At 40.0% G+C, this 20063-nt stretch overlaps 1 protein-coding gene across 1 annotated transcript; it reads right to left on the minus strand.

Annotated features, from left to right (window-relative positions):
- Positions 1 to 1141: 1141 nt before the first annotated feature.
- LOC116720687 (early growth response protein 1-B) lies at positions 1142 to 5289 on the minus strand. The gene is made up of 2 exons (XM_032564078.1): positions 4100 to 5289; positions 1142 to 3912 (listed from the first exon to the last, which is right to left on the minus strand). The coding sequence occupies exons 1-2, from the start codon at positions 4257 to 4259 to the stop codon at positions 2624 to 2626; spliced, it is 1449 nt and encodes a 482-aa protein (XP_032419969.1). The 5' UTR covers positions 4260 to 5289; the 3' UTR covers positions 1142 to 2623.
- Positions 5290 to 20063: the final 14774 nt, after the last annotated feature.

A 20063-nucleotide genomic window follows, 5' to 3' on the forward strand; every position in this document is an offset into this window, starting at 1 on the left:
ACTTTACCTCTTTTTAACTGCCCTTAAAATCACGAAGCTCAGTGTGTGGCTCTTCAGACACAAAATTTCCCTGTATTATTTAAATAAAGTATTGGACATGTACAATAGGACACATAGTTTTTCAAACCGTTTCTAAAAACATTTTTTGCAAGCTACACATAGTGTCTGTGAGCATAAGCTTTCATGTGTAGTAAGATGTTAACTTTAACTTGACCAGTGTAAGACAAACAACATATGCTTCGATTTAAACTGTACTGTTTTAGATCTGGTATTTTGCTTGGGGACATTGTTTTGCTACAAGGCTAACCGTAACCCTAGCCCTAAGTGTTTTGGAGCTTCTAACAGGTTTTCTTCCATGACTGTCCTGTACTTTACTCCATCCATTTTTATGTCAAGTCTAAGAAAGGTTTTTATTTTCTTGCACAAAGGTACATTCTGTCAACAGAACCTAAACTTGTGCTCAAAAAGTGAAAATGTGACAATGTACTCTGATATCCGAACAGCTGAAAAGTGATTGTGGTTTATAAAATGGGCCAGCCAAACCAGACTTGCGACACTTTTCTTGTGTTTAAATTTGGACAGAATCTTTGAGCTAAAATGTCTCAATAATGACCTGGCCTTGTAGCTTAAATACATCAAATAAAAACCCACTGTCCTGATTTTATTTATTTTTTTCACTCAGCTTTTAAGTTCCAGAAGAGACCAAAGCACATATATTATTACCTGCATTTATAGAAATCCAAGTGCAGTTTTGACAAGAGGAGACAAGGAAATGAATCAAGCAGGAGCTTCAGATCGTTTTCCTGACAGGGCAGGAAAACGTCCTGATTAACAAGATCACAGAGGCAATCACGGTGTTACACCAAGAGAGAATCTTTGAGAAATTAAAATGAATTCACGTGAAATACGTCTTTGCTCTGTGAGTCACAGAGAGGAGTAGTGATGTCTAACATTGGGCCGGCAATGAGGAGCCACAGGTGGCCTGTTCTAATGTGTATTTTGGGAAGTGACACACTCATGCATGGAGCTCGAACAGGGGCGTCTCTGAGCGGTGTGGCACGGATTGGAGTGAAGTGATAACAGGTAACTATAGGCAAGCTTTTGTTTTGCTTTTTTCAAGACACACACAAGAAACTCGAAGCTTCCAGAATTTTTTTTTTATTTTATTCATAAACTTTTAATAAAAATAACAACATCGATATTAATGTAATATATTGTAGAAATCATCTATGTACAAAATCTTTTCTTGAACAGTTAATATAACTTAAGGCGAGTTAAATTACTTGTTTTTGCAATAACCTGTTGGTGACAATTTCACCAAACGCTTCAACATTTTTATTGTATGTGCTTTTTTCCCTCCTTTTTTTTCTTTTTTCTTTTTTTTTTTTTTTTTTTTTTGCTAAAGTGAACATTTCAGCAAAACCTTCAGCAAAAGATACCAGAAGTCAAAAACCCTTTATTCTACAGTCTAACAAAGACTCGCAGCAATGTGTGCTACCGGATTACTCAAAAGCAATGTTTATGTGGTTTGCTAGAAACTTCTAGCTTGCCTGAACATAATTCTGTACAAACTGTAAACACGCCTTATTTACTGAAGTACATATCCGCATTTAAAATCAAGATCAACAATTCAGTGAGACAGCGCTCTCTATCTTACCAATAAAAGAATGATGTGTGAAAAGGGTTTTTCTCATATCAAATTGTAACATTTAAAATATTGTTACTAAATAATAGCCCTCCAAAAACGAAAGAGAGAGAAGAAAAAAATCAAGACATTATTTATGATTGAGAATACATTTCACCTTAGGATTAATTGTCAAATATACACTTAATCTATAAAAATACAAAGAGGTACAGTGATACAAATATATTTATTTCCCATTTATGATATATCTTTCACAACTGTAATAATCCAAACAATTGTAACACAACACAAAGACCAGTGACAAAAAAAACATTGACGGTAAAATGATAAGAATAAGATAAAAACACTAAACTGATCAAAGATGAACAGCTTCATGGTCAAAACCATACATTCATGTTAAAAAAAAATCATAACAAAAACAAAACAAAAAAACCCCTTCACTTTACTGCAATATGTGAGGGGCTGAGAGTGGCTGACATTCCAGTCAAGGGAAAGAAAACATTGAAACAAACATGCATTTTGTTTTTGAAGTAAACATAGGTTAAAATCATTGCTCTACGAATGCTAAAAGCAGAAAATAAGGAATCTGTAAATGGAGATAGTCATGATTTATAATCTGTTAAGTGCAATCCAACCATGGCTCTGAGGCAAATGGAGGCTGGAGCTGTCCAGATTCAAGAGGTGCTGAAACAGGCCAGCCATGCAGTGCAGAGCACAGAGGCTTTGGCACCTCTGAAAGTTGAAGCAACAAGTCTCTGTTGGTCTGCTGCCGACCTGTGCAGCTTTGGCATGGCTGCAGAAAGTCAGCAGCAACATACTGTAAGGCTCTTTTCCTCCTCTCTGCTCCTCTTTAAAAAACCTCTGAGGTTGCAGACTGATTTGCAAAGCAAAACCGACTCAGGCTGGCTTCTTCTTTCAACATCTTATTCCCCCCGAAAAAACAAAAGGAACAAGGGGGTGTGGGGGGGGGCGCAACTTTCATATCCCCTCAGGAAGACTGAACGGCCATGCCCCGGCGGTCACCTGCGGCTTTATTTCCATTTTCTCCTTCTGCTTCAGGTGAACGCGTCCGTGCCGCTTCCTCTCGTCGCTGCGGGCGAACCTCTTGCCGCACACGTCGCAGGAAAAGGGTTTCTCCCCGGTGTGAGTCCTGGTGTGGGTCGTGAGGTGATCGCTCCGGCTAAAGCTGCGCAGACAGATGCGGCACTGGAATGGCTTGTGGCCCGTGTGGATGCGGATGTGCCGGTTGAGCTCGTCGGAACGGGAGAAGCGCCGGTCACAGCTCTCCATGGGGCAGGTGAAGGGCTTCTCCTTGGCCGGGCCGTGGGAGGAGGCCGCGGGGCTCTTCCTCGCCCTGCTGCCGGGGGGCTTCGCCGTGCGGTTGGTGTAAGTTTGCGGGAACGAGTCCGGCAGCAGGGAGGAGTACAGGATGGAGTCTATGGTGCTGGGTAAGGCTGGAGATGTGTAGAGAGGGTCGCACTGGTTTGATGGCTGTGGAGGCTCTGGGAAGGGCTTCAGGCCCATAGTTGGTGGAGGTGGAAGGTAATTATTGTAAAGGGAGCTGGAGTAACTCTGAGAACAGGTGTCAGAGAAACAGGGCTCCTGCTTGATGCCCCCCTCCACTTTAAACTCCATGTCTGGATTGGGGCAAATTGGGGGAAAGGTCTCCAAGAGGTCCTTGACGTCCATCTGCTGATCAGGCGGGAAGTCATTGGACATGGGGAATGTTTCTGTGTGGAAAGTGGTCTCCAAACAGTCAGACTTATTGTTAAAGCTCCCCCACTCATAGCAGCTGCTTTCAAACTCATTCTTAACCACAACGGGGAAGGAAGCGGCTTCCGACTTTGGTTCTGGCTTCTTCTGAAAGCCGAACTGGGAGGTGGACGGGTCTTGGTGGGCCTGGCCGTCTTGCGGGGTTTGGTCTGGATCGGGTCCAGAACAGGTGTACGGCTGCCTCTTCGAGTCTCCGAAGCCGCCGGAGCTGTTTTCCGGAGGCCCAGGCGAGGGGTAGGTCCCCCGGCTGCAGTTGCCGTTCTGTTGCGCCTCTGAGAGCGGCAGCGTGGATATGCCCACGATCTCGGTGATCATGTTGAGGAGTGTTTCGGTGCTGCAGGGCGCTCCCTGAGATGCCTCAACATAGAAGCTGCCGGAGTAGGCGAGCGAGGAGGTGGAGGAGGAGGAGGTGTATGCGTCTTTTGGGCACTCGCAGTGGTTGAAAGCGTACTCCGAGTTGGAAGCCTCAGTTTTTAGGGTTGCAGGGGTTCCTTCTGTTGAAACAGAAAAAAAGAGAGCACTTATATATAAATATCTATATAAAAAAAAATCGCGTCTTATATAAACCTTTATGTCTCATTATAAATCCCGACTCGACAAAAGTCTCACTCACCTCTGAGAGTACTCACTGTCTACATATTTAACGCCATGCACAGAGGGGTTTATTAACCAGCAACTCACCGTGGCCAAACTGGGCAGGTACCCCCCGTTCTGCATCGACGAACACCTCCTGGTTACTGTCTTTCCTCACGCTGTTTTCCATTCCCAGGGAAGAACTGTTGCAATTCTCAAATTGAGGATAAAAAGAATCTTTCGCGTTCAAATCCATATTGTTCAACATAATGATGCACTTGAGAAGTCCGTCTCTCCCAGGGAAGAAAAGGTAAAAAAAATAAAAATAAAAAATAACAAAAAGAAGAGGAATGGGGGGAAGAAATAATGTAGATCACCGTTTTATATCCACCCACCTTTTAAATGGCTTTTAAAACAAATGATCCAAAGCAGTGAGAATAAAAAAGAAATTCAATTAAAGGTATTCCGTTTCGTCTCCGGTCCTCGGTATTTGCTTGCTGTGGGTTTCACATCAGCGACTTCCCCTTTCCCTCCTTATATACACTTTGGCAGCTCCCTCGGACCCTCCTCCCCATTCATCGGCTCCAGTGAGAGGATTCCCCGCTGCGTGTAAACTTCATGCCCATATGTGGACAGAGGATGTGACGGAGTCCCCCACTTCTCCCTCCCTCCTCCTGCTGTACGGGGAGATAGGAGAGAGATGGAGTCTGACGTTGCAACAAGTGGCGGCCACTGTTGGTATTTCTCTCCACAGAAAAGACGAGTCGTCTCTAATAAATGATCTCTATTTGCATTGTTACAGCATCTGAGACAATGAAATAGCTTAAAATATCATTCTAAAAAGCGGGTTATTTAAAACATTTCTTTACTCTTTTACACTTGGATGAGATTACCTTTCAGTCGTCATCTGGTTAGTAGAGTCCACTTGTTTGTAATGTATTCTCTGTATGAGTTTAGCTGTTCTGTGAAGGCCTCAAAGGTTTGTTAGAGAACATTAGTGAAGAAACATCATGAAGATTAAGGATCGCAGCAAAAAGGTAAGAGACAAAGTTTCGGAGCAATTCAAGGCAGGCCAATGATAAACCACGCTTTGAAGATCTCATAGAGATCTGTAGGAAGATAGAAAGAGTAGGGCACAGCTGCAAAACAACCTCAATTTGGAGAAGCAGACAAGAGTCTGATGGTATCGTCGAGTCTGCTGAGAATTTACGCGCTGAAGTCTCAATCATTTGAATATAGTTTGAAGGTAAACCTCTGCTCCAGTTTGAAGTCTTTCATAGCCTCTTAAAGGTTGTTTTTTTTGTCAGGACTGCTTTTTAATTTAACTTGAAAAGTTATAGTTTATCTTAACTTTTCGATAACATCAATCCATTGAGCAGAACCCTTTAAATATTACTGTGGTGTCAATACATTATTTGAATTAGTATTTGTTTAATTTTGTTGTTTGTGATCTGTATTTTGATCGTAAATTACTATGGTGTGTGTTGTATGGACCTTCTTGCCAGGCCATCTTTCTGAAAGAAATTTAAATCTCAATGGGACTTTGTCAGGTTTATTTATAGTTTAAAGAGGAGAAGACAAAATGAAAAAGAATATTGTGCACTCTTTGAATCTGGACATTTGACGGAATTGCTAAATTGTTAAAGGAAACCTATCGGAGGACCTGTTTAAAGTTGACCTAGAAGGGAACACCTCAAACGCGCAAGAAGGTGATCTGATCAGACAAGAAGAAAACTGAACCTCTGGTCTACATTCAAAAACCTGTTCATGACAGAAAACCAAGACTGGACATCTTCCTGAACACACATCCGCCCACAGTAGAATGTTACCGCTGTGGCTATATGCTTCTCTTGTGCTGGAATGGGGAACCTGGTCAGTGTTGATGGGAAAATGATGGAGATGATTACACATGAAAGAAAGCATGTCAGTTAAAAAAAGGGGAAAAAAACATGAGAATAGCAGTAGGCTTCACCTTCAAGGAGGACAAAGGTCAAAGGTCAGATAATAATCCAAACATGACAATCTAATGGAGATATGCAGCTTTGATTGCAGCAAAAAGTGGTTCTATATAGTATCGACTGCATACAAATCCTTGTCACACTGGCTCATGTATCCCTTTCCTCCCACTTTACAAGTATGCACTATTTTATGTTAGTATGTCACATAAAATCCCAATTAAACATTAATGGGGTCCAGGTAGATATCAGCCCCAGGCGCTTTATAGTATTTTAGTGTTGATCAAATCATTACTGAGGAGATGTATGGGGATTATAGTGTAAAGATGAGCCTCCAAGCTGTTTTTTATAGTTCTGAAATGACTCAGCATCCAGCCTTCAGTTCACAAAAACAGTTGCCAGGTTGCAAAAGGATGGCAAGAATAGAAAAGCAAGATTAAAAGTCTCACTACAATTGAACCATCACGCCATAGAGCTGACTATTATTTTATATGTCATAAACATAGCACATACAAGGGCAAACTAAAGCCACTGGGTGTGAGACATGGATCATCTTTACCTGGATTGTCAGAGAAATGTTATAGTAAGCAATATGGAGAGAGTCTCTGCATGCAGTTGTATTTGCCTGATATTGCCTATAGTGTTTGAAGCATGGATACAGCACAATAAATAGATACATAAATAATTTTATTGAGGGGGGAACAAGCAGAATGTTTAAACTCATACCTTTAGACGTATCAAAATATAAACTAAACAAACTCAGAAAACGATCATCTCAAAACATTGTGTTCAGTGCCTTGTAGAAGTATTCATAGCCCTTTAACTTTCTCCCATCCTGCCACACATTTTCAGTCAAATGTCAGTATTGTCCTGCCTAATGTGAAACTCTGCCTCAAGGAGCCTCTTTCAAGTTTTCCTCAAGTATTGTCCCGTATTTAACTCAATGTCATGGGTTGTGGTAAATGTCTGACCCACATGTAGAGACACTGAGTAACAGTTTAATTGTTTAAGGATTTCATTCGCGACAGTAAATGTTCTCTGTTCTGCATGGTTGATGGAATCAGTTGGGTTTTCAGGAAATGGCACTGAAAGGAAGGAAAAGGGACAATGTTAATGGGGCAGTATTAGTTTCCAGTCCCATTTTAAAGCAGAATCAAGTTAACTGCGTTATCTTTTGCTCTGTACTGAAGGCACTATAGACACCTACATTTTCCATGCTTGGGTGTGTGGAAGGTTCTGTGAGCACCACAGGTATAAAAAGGAGCAGAATGGCTGTTAAACAGGAAACAGTCATATCAACACTTAAAGTGTTTGTGAGGAAAATATGTTGCTCAATCCTGATCTCAAAACTGACCCTGGCAGCCATGCCAGGGTCAGTTTTACCATAAAAGACTTTACACTTTAAAAAATCTGATGATCCATGTTATCTATGCAGTTCAATGAGATCTTCAGTTAAATTAAAGCTGAAGGGAATAAATGGAGTGAGATAAATTAATAAAAGAAAGAGATCAAAAGACCAACTAAACAAGAAAATCCAAAGCTATAATAATATTCTAGCGCCTGTTAGGGTGTTTGTAAGCATCAGAGAAAAAAAACATGTTGGCACCAAATACACATTTCAGAACCACCTTTAGTCCAATTCACAGTTTCTCTCCTCTGTCTTTATTCCTACAATCAGCCAGACTTCGGTTCCTAGATGCATCTCAGCACTCTCCCACTTCAGACAGTCCACTGCCTAAATTTATTTTCTCCAATTCATTTCCCCCTCAAGGTGCTGCTGGAAATTGTGGTGGCCTTCACGATCAGGGAGAGTGGCTGCAGAGCCAGTCTGAATGAACCCTTGGCCTTTAAAAGCATGGAAGGGAGTCGATAACACCCCTGAGGTGTTCAGTGGTTGAACCCAACTGTTCACATGACATTTCAACCCCCCCAAAGCAGTTTTTTCCTTTCTATTTAGCATCTGTTGCCAGGTGCACTCCGTGGTCACACTTCCTATTACAAAAAGTCGATACTCTTTCATAGGATGCGGCTCTCTGCAGCAGACCTCTTGCACCGGCTGGGGGTTCAGGACCGCGGATAGCGCCGGTGCCGCATTCAGCCGTGTAATCACACATGAACCAGCAGGACACAGACCCTTTGCTTTTTTCATTTTAAACTGAATGGCTCCTGTCATTCTCTGCTCAGGCAGACTGCATTATTCTGTGTTAAATCAATTCAATCCAAAAGTACAAAACAAGCACATTCCTGGACTCAACTTGTGAGCTAGTACTATATATACATTCAGATATATACAGTATATCTATCTATATACACATACTGTATATCTGTATATGTAATATAGATAAATAGATTTGTAAACAGGATATATATATATGTAGATATTAATTTTCCAAATATATTGCATAAAAGCAATTTATTTATTTATTTGTCTATTCATCAGTTTTGTCTACATGTTTTTAGAGCCTCCAAAAGGAAAACTGATCAATAATGAGGTGAAGTTTTGACTTAAAGTGACATGAAGTCTCCATAAAATAATTACACTACTGCCAGTCAGAATGACCCCATCGCATTGTTTCTTAATTCTGGTCCTCAGGCAGTAATCACTGGTCCTCAGGAACTAAAACATATTTTAGTTGGTTCCCCTCTGCCACACACCAAGCGTCTGGCGTGCAGAAGAGGTCATGCAACCACTTAAATCAGTGGTACCTGAGGACTGGAATTGAGAAACATGGCCCAAAAGAGATCATACAAATAATCCTCACCACAGTTTTTCAGTAATAGACTATGAATACACATTTTTTTAACACATTTTATGTTCTTACACAGGCATGCTAATTTGAAATATTTAGATATGACACAATGGAATGAGATCTGTCAATGCAATTCAGGGAGTATAGAAAATGCAGGGATGTTTTACAAACAGTCATCTTAAAACGACTCAAAATTGCCCTGATAACATGTACAAAATTGTTCTTTTCTTTATTCTTTTGCCAAAAGCAACCTACATTTATAAGATACATGAACAACAAATGTAACACTATTAACAAAATATTTACAAACAAGAAGTTGTTGTCAAAATCAGTCAATTTTATGCAGAATCTTTATTCAGAAACGAAACAGTGTTGAATCTTTTCAGAAGTGTGCAGCCTAACAAAATAAGAAGGCATCAGTGAAGATGATCACACTATCGTCAAAAAGCTGCGATGCAAACAGCATCTTACATTCCAGCATTATGCTGAGTTCTCTTTCTGCTCGGATGTAGGACATTCTAAATTTCCGGTTGGAAAAAAAGAATATACTTAGAACTTAGAATTCTGAGTAGGAATGTCAGATCTGCCATGTCAGATATCCAATATTCTGTGTGCATACAGAATGGAGTGAATGTTGAGAAAATATTAGCCATCGTATTTACGACAATCTGTATTTCACTGAACCAGCGTGAGACATTGTATTATAGAATATGAATCTGTGAACATGTTATATTGGTGTTTGAATAAATGGGATGACAAAATGCTTTGTTATCAGCTTGTATTGGTCACTGCACTTAGGACCTTAATGGTGAATCACACAACTTTACAACTTTAGAACCTGCTCATCTTGGTGTTACGTCATTTCCAGAAAAAGAGATCCAGCGTCAAAGGCATCATAAATGCTATGTTGGTTGACTTAGTCACTTTAGCTTATCCTAACATTAAAATCATGGCTTATGGAAGACTTTGTTAATGAAAACTGAAGAACGTAGAGTTCAGCTGAGCAGCTGTAGTTGGAGTAAAGCTGTAGTTAATAAAATAAAATCAAATAACAATCATATGACATTGACTTGTGATTTTTTCTAAAAAGCGGTAAAGGATATTAAAAACCTGAAACATTTGGTAAAGACTCAATGTGACCCAGTTAAAGTTTGAATGGCATTTCTAGCTGAACGTAAGGGGAAATATCGAACCCTTACAAAAGCACAAGGAGCTTGAATGATGTGAAAGCTTGTCACATTCAATTCAATGTGGAAAAAAAGCTTAAAAACATTTATAAATAGTAGAAGTCACAACTGTGTATGTCCTGAACATTTTAATATTTGAATGGCTGAAGCAAAAGGTCACACATAAAAATGTGTACAAAAAGTATTAACAGTAGAGGGATCACAGCAGTTTAGAGCAAAGACAGTAAAAGACAAAACCTTAAAGCAAATAAAGTTTGCAAAAGCAGTACAGCAGTAAAATAGAAAACAAAAACATGCAGGAAATATTTGCGTTCAATGTGAATAAAAAGCAACAAAGACAAATAGATTTTCAGGTTAGATTTTTGTGTTTCTGACTGCAAAGGTCCAGACTCTCCTGTCTAGATCTGGAGACAGCTAAAAGCAGATGATAAAACATGATATTTGGGGTCTGGGGAGTACATAAGGTCGCTGCATGTTAGATAAATACAGAGGAGCTTCCTCCTGTAGTGCCTTATAGGTCAGCAGAAGGGAAAGCAACACAAGGTCCATATGGAAAAGTCAGTCAGCCATTAAGTTAGAACTCACTGTTCTAACTTGATGGAAACAGTGTTTGGTGCTGCTGCACCACCAGCAACAGAAAAATCCTATTAATTAATATTTCATCAAGGTTGACATTGTTGAAACAAACTATTGTTCCAGAGGTTGCTAAGTGCATGCAGTTTCTGCTTTTTAGCAGATCAACAATAACTGTGACCTCTTGAAGTTCCACAAAGTAAAGTAATCCTACAATCACAAAACCGTAAACCAGGGCCAAATTAGTGATTAGTATTAGTATATTTTAGGGAAGAATTATTGTTTTCTGTTGCAATTGTCTTGCAGAGGATTTTCACACTTATTGAACCCCAACATGTTTAACTGGGATTTTGCCTGACAGATCAACACAGTGCATTCTTGTGAAAGAAATTGCAATGTTTTCATTACTTTTGCAAATACAAATGTAAAAAGTGCTGCCTGCATTTGTGTTCACTCGCTGATTCAAGACTTTTCACATCTAGAAACGTAGGTTTTTGCACATTCTTCCTGCATATAACTCAAGCTAAGAGAGGATCAAAAGTGTTGCAGTATATTATTGTTTTTGATCTTTATCACAGTTTCTCATTTGGATTTAGATCTGGTGATGTTTGTTGTTAGTGTTCAACCTAACACAGTAATTTGTATGCATGTTAAAATTTTTCCACATATTTTTTGTGTCCCTTTCGATGAGCAGGGCGTCACATGGCTTTTTATCAACAATGGCGTTCTACCTCCCACTCTTCTTGAAAACAACAGTGGAGTGCATGAATAACAATTGTCCTGTGAACTGATTTCTGAGTTAAAATGGACCTCTTGGCTGCTTCTTTGACTAATGCTCTCCTCTGTCCATTTAGGTGGATGTTTGTATCTTCATAGGTTTCCACTTGAGTCATACTCTTTAGTTTCAGATGATGGACTGAACAGAGCTCCGTGGGATGTTCAATGTTTAGGATTTTGCTTTATAACCTAAACCTTCATTACGTCTCCAAACACCTAGGGCCTTGACTGAACAGCTAAATTACGCACAGATGGAGTCTATTTAGTTAGAGTTAGTTAATTAATTTAGTTAGTTCTTGATTGTTTTTCAGACTTAATTACATCTACATTTAATCTGACACGTCGTTTATGTTTTTGTAATGAATTCGTGACCTCTACGGGTTCTACCCCAGTTTTTTACTGATCAAGATTGAAACATATTTTCACCTAGAAATTGTTGTAAAAAGTAAAATAAAATAGGAGAACTGAGGTTGCACTTCACCGCAGCCAAAAACAGTAGCCAAAAAACAGCAAACTGCATGTTCAGAAGAGAAACTGCATCAAGCTAAAAGAACCGTCAACAGAAATTCACTTCTTCAGACCTCTAAGGGTGCAGTTTTTATACTTTGATCTAGAATTAAAGAACTAATGTTTAAAAAAATCATTGGGAAGATTGACTAAAGAAAGGTTGTCTGGTGCACCTGATAAAAACAGCTCGCTTTGACCAGGCTCCTCAAATTTAGCGCTTTCCATCAATACTGAGCAGCAGACAAATGCATCAAAGCACCTCAAAGTTCCTACTCTGTTATCTTTTTTTAAGGCAAAGTATGATAATAGCACATAAGCTCTTTCACTGCAGCTGTGACATTCTCCAGAAAAAATGGTTTTCACCTCAGCCTTGCACTCTAATTCCAGCCCCAGAGATGTTTAGCTAGGAGGGACTGCCTCCAAGTAATCCAGAGTCTATTAAAACCAATCTGATCACACAGAGTTCAGATCACGGGACGCTGTTATGATAACTACAGTGTGGCTAACCTCTCTCCTCTATGAAATGCCACAGTGCTGGGACTAAGTAATGGATTTACGTAATGTTAGCACTTACTGACATTATAGTGCAGGGCTAACCGCCACACCTGTGAAAGCCAAATGACAGCTTTTGTCTTGTTGCTTTGCATTTGAACAAAATGCTCCTGTTTCTTAGAGAAAAGCTTAATGGGTTGAGATGGAGCGCATTGCAACACGAAGCCGTCTCCACCTTTTAGCAAGCTTCCCTTCAAAAGAGGTTCAAAGTGTTGGAATGGAGATGAAACGTCGTTTTAAAGAAGAGATGTCTTGACTCTTCTACTGAACAGAGGTATTTTCAAGGAGTCACGGGTATAATATGGATTTATCTGTTTCTCACGCTGCAGCGTGTTTGAATCTGTCTGTGTCAGTCACTACGTGTGCTGAATATGATTTACAGATTTTTAAAAACCAAGAATTAGGGGACACCAAACGTCTGCGTGAATCTCTGCAACAAAAAAAAAAAAAGCCAGCTTTATCACAAAGGTAAATATAATTTTTGCAACAAAAAAAGGTAAATACTTTTCATTACCCTGCACATGTAACCCACTGACCATGATATTTTAAGGTTCACTTCTGTCGAAGGAGTGGGAGGCTATTTTTTATTTTTTTATTTATTTTTTTTGCTTGAAGGCAGCCTATTAGGATTAAGGCTGCAACATGAAGGATCCAGCCGAGAGATTTCTGCATGTGAGGTAGAACTGGGTTTTTGTGCAATCACTATATTCATCTTTGTTAATATAATGAAAACGATGCATTTCAATGGACAGTCACAAAATATTTAGAGTTTATGTATAAAACAACTACAAAAATGTGGCACCTTTAATTTAAAATCTGCTGATGTGCTGATTCACAGCTCTATGCAGGTAACATGGACACATGGTGGATGATGAAGATTTCTGTGACTTCAGGTTTCAAACAAATGAAAGTTAATCTAGTTAAATCCTACACTGCACATATATATAAACACAAAAAAAGTTAAAAAAACACCTTTTAATTTGAGTGGCGTGGCATCTTGGGGTCACCAAGTCTCTATAACAACCATCAGATGGTGTCTGTATGGCAGCCAGTTGATTAAGAAGTGACATCAGAAAAAGTATTTTCTGACTTAACATAAATGTAAACATGGCCAGTTTGCTAAACTCTATTTGTTCCTGAGCTATAAAAAACTGCCGCTTGTTCTACTTTAAGATCTGAACCATTAGCTATTGAAAGACCATTATTTGCTGGTGGCGTGGACTCTGTTAAAGTTTTAAATAATTGGATCTGATTTTACTTAGTCGGTAACATTTGGCTGTGACATATATATTGCGCCACCTCAATGAAGCTTGTCTGAATTTGTAATCAATCCCGTGAGGAGTAGGGCTTCAACATCTTTGCCAACAATAAAATTTCTTAAACATTTCTCTTGCTCCCACTTTAATTGTTCAGTATTTGGAAGCATGACCAACACAGACTTAATGGTTTGTTCACTTCCTCTCCTGCCATTGGCAAACTACAATTTTAAAAGAGTGCAAAAAATTTACTTCCTTGTTTACAACTTCTCCTTCTATTTGCTGATTGTCGACTGAGGGAGATGAGAATCAAGTAGAATTACATGGAAAGCTAATGGCCAGAATAATCTTAACTAGAAATAAGTTCAGTCTTAGAGATGAAACTGGGACTAAACCTTTCCAGCAACAAGCACTTGCAAACAGGCAACACCAAACTGTCTGCCAAATACTGCTAAAGTCAACCAAAATACCACTGAGTTACCTAAACCTCTATTTGAGAATCACTGTCACAGAAATCTAAGTGCTGTCCCACGGGCACACAAAGTATTAACAGCAAAGGTGGATTTTGTTTAAAAATTAGTCCTTTCTTTTCCCTCTGTGGAGAAAACATGTCATAATTAGAGTCTGTCCTTTTTAAAAAAAATTTAATTAAATTATTATTAAGATTTTACCACACGTTTCCAACAGGTTCCAATAAACAATACCAAGTACAAATCTGTTTGGGGTAAAAAAAAAATATATATAAAAAAAACAGATCAGTGGATGGCTTTAATTCAGTGGTGTCCAAGTCCAGTCCTCGAGAGTGACCGCCCAGCAACGATTTGACTGGATATCAATCTAAATTATGAGGTTTTAGTTGTTACTTCAAAATGATTTTAATGTGCAGTCAGTTCTGAATATTCCCATGCCGTGGCTTGCTGTCAACCAACTTAGCAGCCCACACTGTTTGAGAGTAAATAATGGAAGAATCGAATCCATAAAAAAAAATCCACTGAGATGCAGAAGATGTCATTGTTGTTTCAAATAAAAAAGCAAAATAAAATCGCACTTCAAGCACACTATTATCTTAAAATTACTGCACTTTATCCACAAAACATTTACTTCAACAGTATGTAAATAAAATAAATTTGGGAAATACAGCCATGACCCAATAAGGAGCACACATGTATTCACATGTAGCCACCAGTGCTAGTATGCACTTTTGACTAATGTCTTACAAAGTACATTTTTCTGGATCAGTCCTCTGAAATCAGGTCTGTTCAGAGTCTGAGAAATCCATCTGCCTCCCCCAAATCACATTCTGACACGTCTCGCAGTCAAATCTTGCCCCCAAGGCGTAAAACGAGGGAACATCTTCAATCTCAGCCTGAACACAATAGGAGCCTGTAAGGCACCGCAAAAATGGATTGGGGTTGCTAAAACCGCAGAAACCTCTGCCGGAAACACGACTTTCTATAAATACAAGGAACTCGCCTCAGCTGCCAAGTTCGTTATTCTCTCTCTCTCTCTGTCATGGTGGGCTCTGCACAGTTATTTATACTGCATCATCATTCAAACACTGGGCAATCGAAAGGAATAAAGCACAAACAGGAAAAATAAAAGCAGCGGAAGCGTGGTTCTTCTGCACAGGGAACATCTCTCTCTTCCCGCTCTTCCTCTGAGAGTGGGAGTGGGTTAGGGAAGCCCGGTACCAGGCCCCGATGCTTCTGCTGCTGATGATAATGATGTTGGTGTGGCAGGTTTCCCATGTGAGCCAAAAATACTTTTGCGCTCGCCCACTTTGGTCCCCAGCCGCTTGTGCACTGTTTGGTTCTACAACACGGATGAGTGAGACTCATAATTCAGCTGTAGGATCATGATGCTGGAGTGGCCCAGTGTTTCTTTAACCGTGCCCCCTCCCCCCCATCCCCCTCATCCTTCCCAGACTCCTCCACACACTCACACTGCTCCCACCTTGCCCTGTTTTCTGTGCTGGATCCACCTTGCAGCACTTTGACGGTCCAAAACCTGGGCCCAGTCCAACTGCTGCACCTGGTGTTATCTAACTGCCTTGCAGAGAAAACTCACAGAAATAAACACTGGCATCTGATATTTTTTCCAGTTTTATGACCTGCACAACTGATTCAAATGGAATAATTTTTACTATTAGATGACTGACGAAGCAGTGCTGGCAAAAATATTCATACCACCTAAATGAAACTTCAACGTGCCATCAGAATTTGAGCAACATAACGCAGTGCATGCTTTTCAAACATTAGGGAAATACGTTTCCATAACGTATAAGGGAAATGTTGGGGTTGTGTCTAAAAAAAAAGACACAACCTAAAGCCACCGTATTTGTTATAGAGAACAAACAACATGATGAAAATCAGTGAGTATATAAATGAGACGTATGAAGGTTTTTATAGAGCAAGGTTAAGCAAGGTTAGTTAATGAAACAATGTCCCAAGCTTTCAACATCTCAGGAAGCACAATTGAGTTATAGAAGGTTTGGCACATTGACTAACCTACTATAAAGACATTTATATTAGGTCTAAACTGGGAGGCTGGACAAGGAGAGAAAGCAAAGCAGCTAAGAGGGCCATAACAACTCTGGGGGAGTTGCAGAGATTCACAGCCCAAGTGGGAGAATCTGTGGAGAGGACAATTATTAGTGCTGCACTCAAAAAAATCTGCCCTGTACAGAAGTGGAATACCAAATGCCGTTGTTGAAAGAAGACAGTAAGAAATCCTGTTTACCATTTGGGGAACACAGGAAATTTGTGGGAAAAAGCTGCTCTGGTCAGATGAGATCAAAATGTAGCTATTTATTCTATTTTCAAAATATTATAAGCAACACTGCCCATAACCCCGAAAACATCAGCCTTACAGCAGAACATGGTGGTGCTGTGGGGATGCTCTCCTTCAATAGTCAAAGCTTTCCAGAGTTGGTGGAAAAATTGATAAAGCTAAATACTGTCAGGGTCTTAATAACTCAGTATTTAGTTACTCATAGTTTTAAGTTTTGATTCATTGCTGCATTTTTTATCTTTCTCATGTTTTGGTATTGTGATTTTTAAGTATTTGGTCATGTTTAAGGTTTTGTTACTTTCCCTAAAGTCTGGGTTTCTTTTCTGCTTATTCTATGTCAAAAGCTCCTCAATTTCCTCATCCCCAGATGCTACCATATTGTAATAAAATTCAGCCAATCATTGAAGCAGTAATCAGGGTTGCAACGAAGTGATTTATATCAAAGTGTTTTCATATGTCATAGTGACCCTGTCAAAGTAAAAATATCAAACGTCTAGACCAGGGGTCTCAAACGCCAGTCCTCGAGGGCCGCAGTCCTGCAACTTTTAGATGTGCCTCTGTTGCACCACACCTGAACAGAATAATTAGGTCATTAAGGCTCTGGAAAACTGATCTACACAAGGAGGAGGTCATTAAGTCATTTCATTCCAGTGTTTTGTACCTGTGGCACATCTAAAAACTGCAGGACTGCGGCCCTCGAGGCCTGGAGTTTGAGACCCCTGGTCTAGACAAATGCACCCCACACATTTCAGATTTTGTCTGAAACAAATTTTATTGGAAACTGCTGTGCAATTCTGTGCTACTTTGTGTTGCTCTATCACAAATCCTAATAAAATAGAATGGAGTTTGTAATTGCAATGTAACAACAATGCAAAGGGGTTTAAGAGGTATTAATACTTTTGCGAGGAACTCTATGTTGGAGACAAATGCAAATATCTGCTTCACAGCACTTGAGGTGATATGAGTGAATCTCACACAACATGCAACTAATTGCATGTACTTTTGACCAGCAGAAGTTAATAGGTCTACATATTCTGGTCTCTGACTCATCTGCACCCACACTGATTTCTATTTGTTGCTCTTTTCTCTCAGAGGGTGACACTGCAGTGTTTATAAAAGATACGTTGTTAATTAGAAAGAACTGTTTCTGTTTCTGCTTTATTTGCTGCACGTCCACTCATTACGCAGACATGCAGTACAAACAGATTCAAACAAATAGCCAACAGTAGGCATGTGAGGAAACAGATGAAGAATGTTAAGAGCTCGCAGCTAACAAAAGTAACTATGGAAACGGCCGGCTCTACATTGCACCGGCTTCCACAGCTCTCTCCAGAAATAAAAACTGTTGGGCTAAGAGCGAATCAGGTAAAGACAAAAGATCCTGGGTGAACCTATTTATAGTGGGCCTTACATAACATACATAGACCTATGTTGGCTGAGGCGAGTTTGGTACTACACGGTAAGCTTCCACTGAAGAGTGGGTGGGGGGGGGGGAGCAAAGGCAGAGTACACAGATCCAGAGATGCTGGATCCCTGAAGCACATTTTGCAAGCAGGCACATAGTATAAACAGCTATCAGCATGATGTGGATCATGCTGTCTGATGTCAGTGGGGCCGGTGAGGTCAGTGATGTCAAAGCTGGAGTTTCACAGACAACATTAACATGCAGTAATCTCATTAAACATGGATCCATTACGTAGCCGATAGCCACAAGTCTTCAGGTATAGCCCACACAAGCAGGGGAAAGAAACTGCACATTCAAGGATGAACAAGTTCACTGGATCATTTGTATCTGAGGCAAAAAGTTGTCACACTCGAAAAACACATATTATCACACGGCCTCGGGACACAGAATCGGACATCTGAAGTGAGATACTGTGAATGCACGAGCCCACATATGTAGGGAGCCAGTCCAAGAGCCGAACAGTGATCACGCAGAAATACAGCCTGCCAACAAATCTTAAATCCTAATTGAGCTATTAGCATAATTATCCACTTATAACTGCTTTAATTCTAAGTAGCTCTCTCTATTGTGCGTAAAATGATAGCCAAGCTGTAGTGAAAAATCCACTTTTCCCACTCACAAATGCCTTATTAATTAGCTCCCTCTAGCATACCTTCCCAGTAATTACATTCATTACAGCAGTCAGTGCTGGGGACTGGGGGCCCACTTTTAGACAGCTTTATAATAACTGCACATCTATGCTGATTTCCATTATTAGACACAAAAAATATCTACCGTGAAAAGCAGCAGTGTTTTTGGTCAGTGCATCCAAAGCACATTTATAGCACTCACTAATATTAACTGTCCAGAAGCTCTGATCAGGTTGGGATGGGATGACATGATATGCAAATGAACAGTGACTCATCTGTTTATTATGCAGTCACATTAGTTAGCTCTGATGCCGTTTGGCTATTATCCCATCTCCCTGTGAAAAAGGGGGTCTCGGGTGAGGGGGATGGATTGCGCAGTGAGTGTTTTAGTCACACAGATTGTGTACACTCTTCAAAGAAATGAATCCAATGCAGTTACAATCAGGAGAATCCATTTCAAACGAGAGGAACGGCAAAAACAAGCAAACGGATATGTCTCATCCATGGTAGAAATCCCTGAATACTGCTCCCTGCGTCACTGGGTCAAAGGGTCAAATGCCGAGCTTAGGTCCTTTCTGACCTCCCTAAGGCATGTCATTTCACTTCATACATGTGTGTTTTATGTCAATTAAAATAATAATAATGGAAGCATGGAGAGTTAACAACCAGTCTGTGGAACTGGAAAATGTAAAACATTTGGCAAAACTACCAGCGTGCAGCTTCACAGCCTACTTGCTGTTCTGCTAACTGACAGAGGCCCTATTTTTAGCCATGCAACCTTACAGCACCATGCTAAGCTTTCAGCAATACAACTGCGAATCTAGCCCATTCAAAGGATTCATGAAAGTCTAGAGGCTGGAACCCGATGGTCACATAAGCATTCTGAGTGCTGGTCAGTACCACAGTTTTGTTTTTTTTTTTCTTAATACATACGATGGCGAAGCATTAACAAGGAACACTGCCACTGTGTACCCTGCTGTGTGAATGTATGCCAGCACATGTCAAGGAGTGAAAAGAATTTGCCATCAATGTACTCCATGCCTTTTGATGTGGGTAATTAAGCACCAGGCCCTCACAACAACCGTGCTCCATGGAAACCGATAAAAAAACAGAAGAAGAAAAAAATAACTGACGTCAGCTAGAGGCCTTCAAATGTGCCATTTGAAAAAGGAAAAATTATCAGGCTGCTGTACTTAAGGTCACAGTATTGAAGCTACTGTCTGCCTCAGCTGAAATAGTAACAGCTGCCTTCTTCATCGGGGGAAGTGTACAATTTAATTTCAAGGCTTTAAATTGGAAACAAATCGGGAAGCAGAACACTTATATTTATTAATTTTTATTTTCTAACATTCAAAAACGTAGAATCTGAACTGCAATACAGTGCTCCATGAGTGTATTTACAACACTTCAGCTGAACTCTTTACAGCCACAAACTTCGATGCATTTTCGTTTTATGCAACAGAACAATATAATGCAAAACACAACGGACAAGTGAAGGGAAATAATACAGGGCTTTCAACTTTTTTCTTCTTTTGATGAGAAATATCAAGTGTTACTTTCTCCCCCCTTTACTCTGACGAGCAGAAAGCCATAAGAAGTCCTGTTTAAAGTTTGACCCAAGTCATGTAGGA

This window comes from Xiphophorus hellerii, chromosome 5 (genome assembly GCF_003331165.1).
Source record: "Xiphophorus hellerii strain 12219 chromosome 5, Xiphophorus_hellerii-4.1, whole genome shotgun sequence".
Classification (NCBI taxonomy): Eukaryota; Metazoa; Chordata; class Actinopteri; order Cyprinodontiformes; family Poeciliidae; genus Xiphophorus; species Xiphophorus hellerii.

What these genes read in the sequence shown, in the direction of transcription:
- LOC116720687 (XM_032564078.1), bottom strand. Translation starts at nt 4,259, where the DNA reads ATGTTGAACAATATGGATTTGAACGCGAAAGATTCTTTTTATCCTCAA. An exon ending in ACCTGCCCAGTTTGGCCACG is followed by an intron (nt 3,913 to 4,099) that starts GTGAGTTGCTGG and finishes CTGTTTCAACAG; the next exon opens with AAGGAACCCCTGCAACCCTA.